The sequence below is a fragment of the Thunnus thynnus genome, chromosome 3 (assembly GCF_963924715.1).
Source record: "Thunnus thynnus chromosome 3, fThuThy2.1, whole genome shotgun sequence".
NCBI lineage: Eukaryota > Metazoa > Chordata > Actinopteri > Scombriformes > Scombridae > Thunnus > Thunnus thynnus.
The window spans coordinates 2,313,270-2,328,123 of NC_089519.1; the positions used below are offsets into that span (position 1 = coordinate 2,313,270).

Genomic DNA, 14,854 nt, shown 5'->3' on the forward strand with positions numbered 1-14,854 from the left:
TCTCTTCAGTGGATCAGAAGCTTCTATTATTTTTCTGTTACGGCATCTGATTTTATTTCTCTTTACTTTGAGAGGTAGAGAGAAAGAAGAGCTTCAAAATGTGTCAAAAACAGCTTGCGGCCTTGACAACACAATAAAATGACGAGCAGAATGTGTATCATAGATTTTCTTAATGTTACTTTATAACACAACTAATTATACATTAGAATGCAACCTTCCATTATCACACATTGTTTCCTTAGGCTATTGCCATTGAAGAAGCAAAACAAAACTTCGGTGAAAACTAGTTTGATTCCTCTTATTATTTGTATAATTCCTAGTCATGCAGATTTTTTTAGGTACTAGAGAATAGGGGATATTTTGTGCCTTACAAGGGCAGGCTTAGACTAGAATGATCAACCATGGATTTAATTTTAAGCGTGGGCCATTTTAAATAAAGAGGCAGTCAAGTAGATGTAGTAGATGTAGAAAACCTTGATCATACAATGGAAGGTGAGGTCAATGTTAAAACTGCATAATGCTCGAGTGAGGTTAAAGATGTTATAACAGCTTTCTCGTGTGAGCAGGCCATTAGAGTAGGTGATGTCCTGTCTGATGGGGGCACAGCAGAAAATACTGTGTGTTTTTAAATATGAGTTAATGATATGTTTAGTAAAGTGGTTTGCTGATAATGGATATGGAAATAGAACAGGCATGTACTCCTCAAAGCACTTGCTCATATCTTTTGACTACTACAACTGTGATATTTCAAATCAGCATCAATTAATTGTGTAATTTCCCCTTTATTGAGTCAAAATATTTGTAGGAGTATGGTTTGGGCTACAAGGGTCACTGTGGAAATGAAATTACACACATGATAAAGATCTAAGTTTTATTTCCGATGCCCAACCCAACACATGCTCTCTTGATAGAAACCTCGAGGAAAGCAATACAAGTTATTACATCGGTCAAAACTTCAACAAGAACGTGGATGAGACATTCCACCTAAATGTCTTATTTATCAGCATTAGAAATTTCTTTGAGGATCAAATAGAGGCAAGATAAGTTTATCAATGCCTCTAAAGCTGAGGCCAAGGATCCTGGAGTCTGTTTCTAAACATGAGTCCATTAGCATGCATTTTAAAAAATGTGGTAGACGGAAGAAGTCATGGCCCATTTTCAAAGAGTGGATAGATATGTGATATTTAATCATTTACACAAACAGGTCAAGGCATGCACTTAGTCAGAAGGAAGCTGGCATTTAAATACAAAATTAGGGGAAGGGAAGGGATGGAAAATTACAGTACAGCTCAGCTTGCTGCAATCATGTGGGCACCAAGTCAAATGAAGAATTGATACATGATCTCTGCAGCAACCTTGATGACATTAAATGAAAGAGAACGACAAATGAGACCAAGTATTAATGAAAATTCATAAATTTTGTGCAAAGTGGGCCTTATGTAGAGCGGAGAAGAGGGAGCGAGGAAGCAGATGAAAGAGCTCAAAAGGTCATTTCAAGTGAAGAAATTCAGAATTGACTTTAGTGCAGGCAATGGCTTCATAGCTCTATGCAAGTGTGGTAGAACAATAAGAGAAGGAGAAAAAAGGCGGATCATAATAGTTGAAACTGTCATCTGTGAGTGGAGCCTTTAGATCAAGGGAATTTAGCAAAGATTACAAGGATGTGATTAAGATATTGTGGGCTCAGACGAAAACTGGCTCTGACTGACAAAGACCCGGACTGAAAGTGTGATGTGAGTGAGTTTGAGGGTATGACGCATGATTTCTTTATTTGAAAGAGATCCAGCAAACAAAGAAAGCAGTTAAATGAGTATCTTTCAGAACTTGGGGAATTTTTCATTTGCTATAGATGATACGACTGGATGATGACTGGAAATTATTTTTATCAGAAATCATGACCTCCGAACTAAGGACAGCAATTATACCATAGCTATGTAGTTTGCCAGAACAAATAAAGGAGAAGAAGATGACGAGTAGGCAGAGAGGTGGCCGTGACACATAACGAGATCACACCAGAGCTCTTTCAATATGCAGCACAGTTCCGAATGGAGACTTGTCACAAAAACCCACATAATCATCATCATAACACAGCATTTTAAGTATTGAGAAATCTCTTTCAGTCTAATTTTATTTCTGGTGAAATCAAACTGGGAAGTTTTACAAGTATTCATCCTCTGCTAGCTGTGGCATGTACTGTGGTATTTCATGTTCACACTAGCACACTGTTTGATGCTCATGTTGCGCATATGATGCAATATTTCACTGAAGAATCTTCTTCCAGGAAACACAGATGCCAAACTCCTGAGGATGTAAAGATCTTGTGGAGCGGTAGAACAAACACGCGCGCACACACACACACACACACACACTGTCTAATCTTGTTTCCTCCACCTTCAGCCAATGATTTCCACGTTGTGATTTACCATGACCTCAGATTAGACTCTGTTACAGTATTGATGCTGGATAACCAAACCAATCGCGAGGTAAATGCCTCGGGCCTCTTCAGGAGCCTATTTATGACCTGTCATGGTCACATCCAATTTTCAAGAACAAAACGTGTGGGGACTTCAAATGAGGGGCAGCAAGGCCATCTAGTGGTCCAAAGTGGGAAAGGACATATTTGGAGGGGCTCGAAAACGGTTTATACCTACCAATGATTAACGAGGACGTCGATGGATTCATTTGTAGCCAAGTAGGAACACCTGTCTGCCCCTCACAAGCCCATAAACTAGCGTTGGGACCGTCGACATAGGGCGGGTCAACGCATCATTAATGGCTAAGAAAGACAAACACTTTAATATAAGCGTGGAATTATCCACCAAAAATATATCTGAACAGTGGAAACGAATAATCGCGCTCTTTACGAATATTCAGTTATTCTGAGCCCCAGGGGAACTGATGAATAGCTTTTTTTGTCAATTAATCTTTCTAAAGATCCATCAATTCAAGTGCCATGATTTTCTTTCTCTCTGTTCTCTTTTCTTTCATTTCTACGTTTAATAATGGCTGCTGTTAATGTTTCAATGAATCTTATGACCACACAAATTCTCACCCACCATGCCTTGACACATAACACAATAAAATAATCCATTTGGACCAAAGGCGCATACAGCTGCACTTTTACGCACTAACTCTCATAAGAGAGAGAGAATGAATCACGGGCCATCAATTAGGCCTATCGCATGAGATTATACTCTGACACCTGCAGCGCAGTCGCAACTTTGCAGAGGGCGTCACAGACTCCGAGTGAAGATGCTCTCACCAAGGAGAGGCTGTATTATCACCGAGAGGCAGAGAGCGCACTGGTCTGCTCAGATGCGTCACAAAATGCTTATGCTCTAAAGGACTGAACTATTTCAAATAAGGTATCTGGAATCACTCTTAAAGAATAAAAAGGGATTTCGGTTATAGGCTGCTTCAAATGCATTTTACCTCGGAAGCAGGCACTTGGTAATACTTCTCAACTTTGATATACTTGGGATTTTACCGATGGATTTCTTTAACGATTCTAATTTTTCTCTAGGAGACACTAATTCAACAACAACAGGTAGGTGGAGCAACAAGCTAATCTAATATATATAAGTAATCTAATATATAATTTATAAACATAATAACTGCATTCAAAACGTTTTGCTGGGCTGTTTTCTTTTTTTTTCTCTTTTCGTTTTCTTCTCTCCTCCAAAGTTGTCTTGTATGCTCTCTGTTTTTAATCATACAAGCTTTCATACCTACCATAACCATACATGGTTATTAATGCTTATTGTTTTGGTAAGGTTCCTTTCTCTCTTTTTTTGACATTTATGTGACTTTTTTGTCCATCTTTTTGTGTGTTTAAAATGTTCTTACACATTACATATTCATAGCAACTATTTAAGTTAATGAACCATTACACAGATCTTTTGCCCCATCGTCATCATTTACCTTCACTTTATGTAAGATGAAAGAGCCAAGATATACACAGTCACACACATGCACACACACACACACACACACACACACACACACACACACACACACACGCACGCACACACACACAATAATCAATAATCACTTATTCCACATCAAAAGTATCCAACAGCTCAAAAGCAAGCAGGGGAACATTAATGAGTTAGGTAATAGATAATAGATCTGGCTACGTAATAATCCCCTGACAGGTGGTGAACATTACTCCTGCTAATACACTGTGACACAATGACTGTACGTATTGTAAACACTGCTTCAATATGAGATGTCACGTCATATAACATAAATCAATACAACATTCAGCACGTAATGACATAGCAGGATATGACCTAATATTTGTCCTCTGTATTTAATTGCTTCTCTCTCTTCGTCGTGTCTCCAGCTGTAGACGGGGCCCTTCATTGCAGTGCCATCCTCCCTGTCATCTATGGCATCATCTGCTTTCTGGGTATCATGGGGAACTGCATTGTCATCTACACCATCATGAAGAAGACCAAGTGTCGTGCCAAACAAACTGTTCCAGACATCTTTGTCTTAAATTTGTCAATTGTTGATCTCCTATTTCTCTTTGGGATGCCATTCCTAATCCACCAGTTGCTGGGCAACGGTACCTGGCACTTTGGAGCTGCTATGTGTACGGTCATCACTGCGCTTGACTCCAATAGCCAGATTGTCAGTACTTACATCCTCACTGCAATGACTCTCGACCGTTACTTGGCTACAGTCCATCCCATCCGCTTCAACTACATCCGCACACCCTGTGTGGCTGTGCTGGTCATTGGCCTGGTGTGGGGTCTGTCCCTGCTCACCATCATCCCCGTGTGGATGTATGCAGGCCTGATGCCGCTCCCAGATGGTCTGGTGGCCTGTGCGCTACTGCTGCCCAACCCAGTGACTGACACATACTGGTTTACACTTTATCAGTTCTTCTTGGCCTTTGCTATACCTTTAGCCATCATCTGCCTGGTGTTCTTCAAGATCCTCCAGCACATGTCCACCAGCGTGGCACCATTGCCTCCACGGAGTTTGAGGGTACGTACCAGGAAGGTGACCCGAATGGCAGTAGCCATCTGCCTGGCTTTCTTCATCTGCTGGGCCCCTTACTACATCCTCCAGCTGGTCCATCTGGGGGTGCAGAAGCCAAGCCTTGCTTTCTCCTATGCCTACAACATAGCCATTAGCATGGGCTATGCTAACAGCTGCATCAATCCATTCCTTTACATTATCCTCAGTGAGACTTTCAAGAGGCTCTTTCTCAGAGCAGTACACCCAGTTAATAGAAAGTTTCGTGTGAATCCGAGCACCACAGATGGTGGAAGTGTTAGTGTGAGAATGGTGCCTGACGGGGCTCAGCAGGAGCCAGTCTCTCGTGAGATGATACCATCCAATGTGACCCCACAGTGAACAGTCAACCAATCAGAGTCAAAATAACTTCATCACTGTGAGCTGTGTAACCGACTATGAATGGGACATTGGCACAAGAACACATTTACATACTGTTTGTGAACAGTAATGTCAGCTCCAGTCTATAATTTTATTCAAACAAGATGTTCAATTAGACTTGATGTCGCTGATTCACACAGCTTTGTTTTTTGGAAACCTGACAAGTCTGCTGTAGGTTCTTAATGAGCTCGAACACAGTCCAGTTCAGTCGTTTACACCTGCAAATTCCAAAAATAGTCAAACAGGCCTATCTGTTGGACTAGAATGTTCCATATTTTAATTGAGATGAGTTTGTAGAGGTTCCAGCATCAGGCCCATATATAGCCAAGAGAAATATAGTTAATAAAACCCCTTAGTTTTTGAGTCAAACTTGTCATGACAATCCTGAGATCTTCCTTTTTTTAAAAAAAACAAGATGGGTAAACGATTGCACTACTGGCCTGGGTTTAAGACCAATGAGAAACTGATACAGAGCAGATAGTTTCTCAATACTAAATGTCTGTTTGGATTGAATACACAGAAAAATTTCAACTGTTTTCTTTCAATGAAATTTAAACACCTGATATTTTTTTGCTACCTGTGTTTCTTGGGCACAAATTGACAGTGTTTCTGTTATTTTCCTCCATTTTGCTCCACTCTCTGGACATTCTTGAAGTGGATTCATACAGCTTGGTATGTTTTTGCATCTACTCACATCTTTCTAATGTCTTTGAACATAAAACTGAATACATCTCAAAGCTAATGGTGAGGTTCATGGCTGTAAATGATGAGTGATATAGAGATGCTACCCATAAAGATCAGGCAACATTTTCCTCCAGTCTGGATCCTCATTAGGCCGGATTGTTCCAAAATAGTTACCACACTGAAATACCAATAGATCACAGCTGCTGGCATATGCAATGGCAACAACATAAAACATAAAATAATTGCAGCTCAGGGCGGCAATTGAAAGTGTAACATCACTGTAAATATTACATTATGAATATACACACTTAAACACACTCTTTATGTTTAATCAAAGGGACTCTGCAGGACATCAAGTACAATACATGAGGTGATACATAACACTACACACCTTCCATTTAACTTAGATTTCATAACATACCAGACACACTGTACATGCTGTTGTACTGAAAATGGACAGAGATGAATAAGATGAGTTACATAACATGTTCGTTTGTAAAGACTTGCACAGATGTAATGTAACTTGATAATTCTTGTCGATTATTGTGTCCTATGATCTTTTTAAATGTAAAATCCAACATCTGAAGAACATACTGGGTTAGAGATTGTCCTGGATCATGACTTTCTAAAAACAAGGATGCAAAATATAAAATGATAAAAATGTAAGGAAGTCTTTTATCAGACACAGCATTGAAGTATTTTTTGGTGCTCTCCAGACAGGGGGGACGGGGGGGGCATCTAGCCATTAGCTAGCTCAACATAAGTGACTGTGCTTTAACATGGAGGAGGTAACTTCCCGTCAGGGGTGATTAAGTTAGCTGTTGACCACATTCATGTTCTAGTTTTCTGTTGTTCTTTAAATGGTGTAAAAATAAACAGAAATATAGATCAGTTTGATAATCCAAAGGCTTTTACCTCAAACAGCCAACATGTAGGAGAGACTTGTACGAAAATGGATGTGATGTCTTTTGTTTCTCTCTATATCTCTTTTGTTTAACATTCATTCAACAATATAATGTATGTTCAACAAGAGAAAAGGTGCATAAACAATTTTGTCAGTCTAGAGTTTGTGTCATCATTTTGGCAGTAATTACCTCATTACCTCTCTTTGTCTGTCTGTTTGCTCGTTTGTTTGAAATTTAGAGTAGCGTTAGGGACGAGTGATTATGTTATTCCGGGGAGAACACCACCATACAGCCATGACAATGACAAGCCCAAATGCCTGCTGTGTATTTGTGAAAGCTTGGATTTGCATTCATTTCCTGCAGTATTTCGACAAAAAAAACAGTCTTTTAATTGTGTAAAGTGACTCTGCATTTCACACTAACAAAATAATTGAGACAACAGCTGCTCTCAATTGAGAAAACAATTAAGAGCAGCTGTTAAGAGCCCACATTAAAAAAACAAACAAACAAGCCAACTCCTTACAAAAGTATTTTTTTGAGAATTTGACATTCCCAAACATCCCAAAGTTGTTGTATTTCCTTCTGAGTAACCTCTTCAATAAGATGTTGATTCAGTCTGAAATGCAAAGTGAAGACTATAAATGAAGGGCTGATATCAAATCTATAAAAGACTACTAATTTTGAGATGTTAATGTTGTCGTATTGATATTAAGGTCTATTTTATTATACACATTTATGATGGTGAAATTATGTTTGGTAAGGGTTATTAATATAAATATAAATTGTCTTACTCACTGATTATGAAACTCAGGGTTTCTCAACCTTTTCTGGCCCCCGTCCTAGTTTTCAAGATCCCAAAATGGTCTTGATGCTCAACTGTCATATTCAGAATGGCCTCATTTTGTATTGTATTTTTAGGAGAACAGAGGAAGCTCTAATTGGTACACTGATTTTTTATCTTTTAATATATCAAACTTATTGTTAGTCTTAGAAACCCATTACCCTACTTATCAAACGACACCATGTGGGGTCCCGACACCGAGGATGAGAAACTCTGTGACTGTTGTTCTTGTCTGTTATCAAGCAAAAAAAAAAAAAAAAAAAAAAAAAAGTGAAACTTTGCTTAATTGCTGATGAAACAAAATGTTGTGGGCCTTTCTATCTGTAGTATTGTGTTTGTCTTTGGTGAAGATTATTTTTTGGGGCTTTTTTCCTTTGAATGACAGACAGTGTAAAGGCAGGAAGGATGAGGAGAGGGAGAGGGGTACGACAGGCAACGCGGGTCCCCTGGCTGGGAGTCAAACCGTGGATGTTGCAGTTATGTGGTGTGCACCTTGGCTATTAGGCCACCAGTGGGCCCTAGTATTGTGAACTTTGACATCTTAATGAAACAATATGTATGCTGTAATAGAAATATTTAAAATTTGTATGAAACTGTCAAACTGGACATAATTGTACTGTGGTTGATATTTTGTTTACACATACAGCTATAGTGTAATGGTCAAACCTGTGAATTTAATGTAGTTAAGCAAAAAAACAAACCATATTTTTAAACAGTATTTTGATTATCTATATATATATATAAAAAGAAATGGTGTTTTAAGCAAAAAATGTCCTGAGATCTTGGCTGCAGCCCAGGACTCATCCCATAGATGCCTCATACAGTCTGAGAAGCATAAATCAAATCTTCCAGGTTTGTTATTTGATTTCATCAATAAACAACAATGTGTCTTTATACTGTACACTTGGGTTCTTTATTCATACAAACAAGTAGAGAATCTGCAGTTTCTCGGGCTGTGAGTGGGCTATGTTTTGAACAACATGGTGCTATGAGATGTTTCAAAGTTGCGGTAACCTTAGTAAAGACTTCATCACCGCTGGACATCTGAGGAGCAGAGAGAGAAGCGGTTTGGAGTGAAAGAGCCACAGTTATGAGGTAATTAAAAATCTTACACAGTTAGTTTTATATTGACTGTGTACCACTGTGTGGAGCAGTGTACCAGTCTGATGTAGTCTTTCTTTTGCAAGAGCCCAGCAGTGTCATGACTCTGATTTAATTGATCTTTCCACACGATTTGAAGTGCAGTTCCTCCTCCTCATTCCTCCTACAAAAGGTTGTGTTTTGCAAGTGACAAAGTTACCATATATAATGCCAAATTGCAGCAACACAGCGTTAAGCAGCAAAATTGCATAAGTTTTGTCTTATGTAACGCAGTGTGTTACTTATAACACAGACACTAAACAATTCTATAGAAAAATAAGTTTTGCTGGGGCTCAGATGAACTTAGAGCATTTTACCCAGGAAATGTCTGGAGTCTGTTTTGAGTGTATACAATCTATTACTGAACTCTGTGGCTGTGGCACAGTGGTGCTTTGAGCTCAATGCTATTACAATGTGGCATTACAGCGTGCACAGTCTTAATTTAGCATGTTAGAATGCTAACATTTGCTATTTAAAACTAAAGGCAAAGTACAGCTGAGCCTGATGTCATCAGTTCTGCAGGTATTTGGTCATTAACCAAAATATGGGATAAATTAAACAACAGTCTTGAGGGGAGCTTAAATGTCCGACCCCTTCATGGCAATCCATCCAATAATTGTCAATTGTAATTTATGGTTTATTTAAAAAAGAGATTGTTACTGTATAGCTTCATATTTAGTTCAGATCTTGTATTTCAAAGCAAGCAGGGGTGGCAGGGATCATTTTAATGTCATCTAATAGTGGCTGCAATTAGATTAAATGAAACTTAAATGTATAATTCCTCTAAAATGTGTCATGTCACCCAGAAAAACACACATACTCACACACAAAATAATACTTGAATAATACGTATTCAAGTATTACATCATATTAGAGACAAGCTGTTTAACACTAACCATTTATTTCCTAGTGAACACCTGTTAAGTCTAACCTGTGAAATTCTAAATCTTCTATTGAATGGTAAAAGCATATATATACCTAACCCCTCCTCATCTCATTTTCTCATATCTTCCTGTGTCAGCTAAAAAAGTAATATCACTATTAAAGAAATAGATTGAAGTGAGTCCAGATAAGATCACCTGAGGCTATATCACATTAAAGCGGAGTCAAGGCATCAATAAAAACCTCCTAAATCTTGAAAACTGTCAGTGTTTTTCTCACATTATGGAGAATCCACTGTGGAGTTTAATGGCAGGCAAAATAATTTATCTAGTATCTCTACAAGGGGGAAAGATTGGATTTGCAGTTATATATTTTAACCTGCTGTGCTGACAATTTAAATATTTCATAGAAGGATTTATGGTCAATGAACTCAGATCTCCCCAAACTCAGACTGAACTGTAGGATCTGTAGTATTAGTTTCTATAAAATCCAATGTTGGGTCTGCAATTTACTTCTGAAAGATTTTTTTTTTTACAATATCATGTAGAAAATATGCATTAGTAGTGTTGCATGCATTTCCTCATTACTAAATTAAAGAAATTAATTGTCAGTAACCTAAATGTACTGAAATATCTACTCTGACAGCATTTTGTCTTCCAATAAATCATAAAGTCAACTTCACTGAAAGCTCCCGAAAACAAAAATCTTCACAGAGCCTATTCAATTATTTCTTTTGCACATATTTTACCAGTTTGTACATTGGTGACGGTTTTAATACACACTGGATCAACATCAGCATCTGGAAGGCGAGATCTAATCTTGATGGATGAAAGCTTCTTTGCAATTTATTGGAACATAATCCGTTGAGATGATCTTACTTTCTCTTTTAATGAATAGAAAGTTTCATCTAGGATCAATGTGAAGTTTAGATATGAGCTTGAATCTTTTACGCTGGAAACAAGTTAATAAGACTAATACAATAATAATTCTGGGCATAATACTAAACAGATAAATGTCTGGGGTGCAACACACACAGTGTGTCTGATCTTGATGTTGTGGCAGAATGGCAACAGTCTCTCTGACAGTATTTTCAGGGTTCAAACTTTCCCTGTATTTGTTGTTTAGTTACCTCGGTGTGCACTTTCAGAAAAACAAAAGACATGTCATTACCTTTGCTGCAAACTCTGGCAGATTTGTGTGTAATAACCAATCTGGAACTTCCCAAGGAGGTGTGAGTCTGCTGACATTTCAAACAGCTGATCCTCTTCTGCAGCAGTTAAAGGTTAAATATGTAAGAATTTATTACAATTTACAATGTATTAATCATTTTTTATTGCCAATGAGTGAACAGGTTGACTTGGAAAATCCACAGGATGTGACATTTTTGTGCCCTCCCGAGTGCCTTGCTTCTTACCCTCTAACATCAATAAATGACCGGCATCTACCGCGACAAAAACGGTGCTTTCCGACTAGAAATACCCTGCAGATATTAGCTCTCTAGCTAATGATACGGCTAACTGCCTCCGTCGATGACATGTTGCCCCCTCCCGAGCACACACAGCTAAAACATTATTTCCTCAACAAAGGAGCAGAAAACAAGCCCTAGCGTAGTAGCAGAACATAGCTTACCCCTTTTGTTTTTTCTGTTAGTAGCATTGCGTAGGTGAGAGGTGCTTTGTTGAAACATGGTGCAAAACACAACATTTGAGATCTTTTATGTTTTTATGAAGTGTAAGCAAGGAAAAAGACATCACCTGCAATAGTCTCGTGCCAAGAGCATGCGTGAGTGCAAGCGTGAGCAACAGGATGTTGACTGCAGCTCACTTAATGGCCACCAGTGTTACTAATGAGAAAGAATTTCTGATTCTGGTTGTATTACCTGTACCTGTATTATGAAGATCTACACTATCACATGCGATTTAGGTTTAGAGTGAGCCGTTCTGGGTTTAAAAACACACACAGCTATACACAAACAACTGGGAAAATAGAAGTATTTGTTCTCCTGACCCATACATCTCTCAGAAAGTTGCATAATAGCATGAGGTGCTGCTGAAGTAATAATTATGGGCATATCTAGTGACCCATGAGTGTTGGGTCCACTTGAAGAGTGTTTTGCACTCAATGTCTGACGTCCAAGCTCTGCCAGATTAGATAGCAGCACACATCTGTGGGAGCACTCGAGAGATAACTTGTGTATAGGCTTAACACTGTGCATGTCCTCTGTATGTTTTACCGATGCACCTTTGCAAGACTTGACACCCTATACAGAAAGTATCAGAAAGTGTTAACAGTAAGTGCCATGTGATGAAAAAGTATCTCCAGTCTAGCAGCAGAAGGTGCAGTATAAGGACCGGATGTTTTTGGGTGGGAGGATAGTTGGATCATTAACTTCCTTCAGAGATGTACCATAAAAATTTCAGTGCTGTTTAAAAAGCTATTTAGCTTATGGGGAATGTTACACATTTTTCAAACAAGTAACACACAAGAATCTGATGAAAAAATATTTTGGCACCCACTTTCAGTGAATACGCTTTTTAGCTTATTAGCTTGTGAACCTAAAGTGATGCTCAATGAGTTGTTGTGTTCAAGTCATTTGTGCAAATCCAATTATCTCATCACTTGATCTCCCTGACACCATCACCACACCAGCCCTCACTAACAGTCATGCACTCCACTCAAAAATGTCTTTAACTTAATGTTACTTGACTTTGATGTTTGAGCTTCACTGTGCAGAATAATATATGTGCAGAGTTTGACATTAGAAGGTTGTTTTCACATTCATCTGCTCAAGGAGGAAAGTTTCTCTGTTCTCACTTGAATCTGAGTTTAAGATGTTTACCTACAAGCATGATCTGTGACTCCTGAGGGAAATATCTGGCTCTTTAGCACCTAAATGCTCCACTATGTTCACCAGCTAGTCGCTAACTGTGGCTGTTTGCCGTGTGGTGCTGAGAAGGTAGTGTACAGTGCGTTTTTAGAGCTTTTTATCTGAAAACAGCTGCCTTCTGCAGCCAAAAATGACACCATGAGAGCTGTGAGAGTGAACCTAAACAGTAAAGTAGCTAAACAACAGCTTAACAATGAGCTGAAACTTGCTATAAAGCTCCATAAAGTCATTTTGTACCTTTTGCTTGGCAGTTGAAAATATACACCAACCAAAGACTATTAGGTTAAGTTGGAATAATGTACCTCAGTGGTTGCACATTGTAAGCACGGAGAGCTAGCTTCATTGTATGCTTTGTTCAGCTTAATCAGTTGATGGGAATCAACTGGAAATATAATAGAATGACTCATGGGTTCTTTTTTTGTAGCTGTTTGCACATATAGACTTCAACAATGTAAATAGAAGAGCAGGATGAGGAGAAACAGCAGGATATTCTGAGAGGTGAGGCTAAAAGAACACTGCTTGTGTCCCCCATTAAGACCTCGTCCCCAACCTCATCACCTCCATCATCCCTGCCTGCAACATCTTCTTATAGCCTTTGCCATTTACTTAATCCCTGGTACTCACAGCAGGAGAAAAAGTAAGAATATGATGCAACTTGTGAGGCAATTCTCAAGTATCTCTTGGGTTTAATTTAAGGAGGAGAACTCTGCAAACGTAACAAACATATGCATATGCATCCGTTTTGCAATTATGTACAGTATTTAAAAAGCCACTTCCTGTTAGCACATTCCTCCCGAGGGACATAACTAAAGCAGCTCAAAGTAACATATGAGTGAAGTCACTACATAAGTATCAGCCCTCTTGTAAGCCTTCAAAGATGGTGGAGAGATTAGGAAGATATTCATTACATATCAGCAAAAAAGGTTGTTGACAAACTCAATGAAGTGGGCCAGCCGCTCCCAAGTAAGGATCAATAGAGAAAATCCACCTGCTATCTTTCTCTGCAGTTTCTCCTCACTGGCTGGAGGTGGGAGTGCAGCAGGCACTCAAAGGAAAATAGAAACCACGAATCACAGAAACCTGCAGACACACACAAAGTAAACTAACAATCACTGACAAGCAGAAGTTCTTGACATCGAAAAGAAAGTTCCCAGATTAACTTTCCTAAAAAATCAGTGCACTCTGTGAATCAACAGAGAAGAAAAGGTTACAGTTTGTTGTGTTGTTGTTGTCATTACGGGTCCCCAGGGGCCAGGACTAAATCGATTTTGGGCCGACTATGCCCAGAAAACAAGCTCTTACTTTCTGCTGACGAATCTCAACAGCAATCTTCACCTGAACAGAGCAAGATCAGGCATACTAACAGACCCATTGTTATGTGTGTGAGTGTGTGTACCTGCAGGACCCTGCCCCTCCCCACCCCTCCCCCCAAGATGATAGTGATCCTGTGTCTTCTAGATGTGACGGGTTCCATCCTCTACATCTTGGCTCCTGCATGGCTCTCAAGACCCTCTGTGCTCCAACTTTTAAACGAAGGTCAGTAAACATGAAGTGAGATATTTGAGACTTTGACTAGTGGTGGAAAGTAAAGAGGTTAAGGCTACAAATAACAATTATTTTCCTTTTTGATTGATTAATTCCATACATTTACGTTTGTGTGGTCACACCAAAACTCACTGCTTGTTTATGATTTGATGAATGTCCCTTTCATTCATTTCCTTAAATATATTTGAAATAGGATGTTTTTGCATTGCTGATAAGATTTTCCTATGTATATATTTTTTTAAAGATATAAATTTATAGTAAAGCATCTACAAGTTGTTGAGTGAACGCCATAGTCATAAATAATCTTTTTATTTGTCTTATTGAAAAATGAAACAACATACCATCACGTACAGAAGACAACTCAGGCAGAAAACATTGCAAGAGAGTCAGTTGGAAACCATCAGATCTTATTTCCAAATCACTGCACCCGATAGGTTGAATGTCAAAGATAATATGCTTTTTTTTACTCTCTCTCTCTCTCTGACACACACACACACACACACACACAGTTCTGTCTGCGTATATCTACAAATATATACACAGATTTATTTTTTTTTAATAAAA

At 38.7% G+C, this 14,854-nt stretch overlaps 1 protein-coding gene across 1 annotated transcript; it reads left to right on the forward strand.

The window, feature by feature from the left end:
• The first annotated feature begins 3,251 nt into the window (after window positions 1-3,251).
• Window positions 3,252-7,576, forward strand: mchr1a (melanin-concentrating hormone receptor 1a). The gene is made up of 2 exons (XM_067585913.1): window positions 3,252-3,547; window positions 4,346-7,576. Exons 1-2 carry the CDS (start codon window positions 3,490-3,492, stop codon window positions 5,365-5,367), a joined length of 1,080 nt encoding a protein of 359 aa, XP_067442014.1. The 5' UTR covers window positions 3,252-3,489; the 3' UTR covers window positions 5,368-7,576.
• The last annotated feature ends 7,278 nt before the right edge of the window (window positions 7,577-14,854 follow it).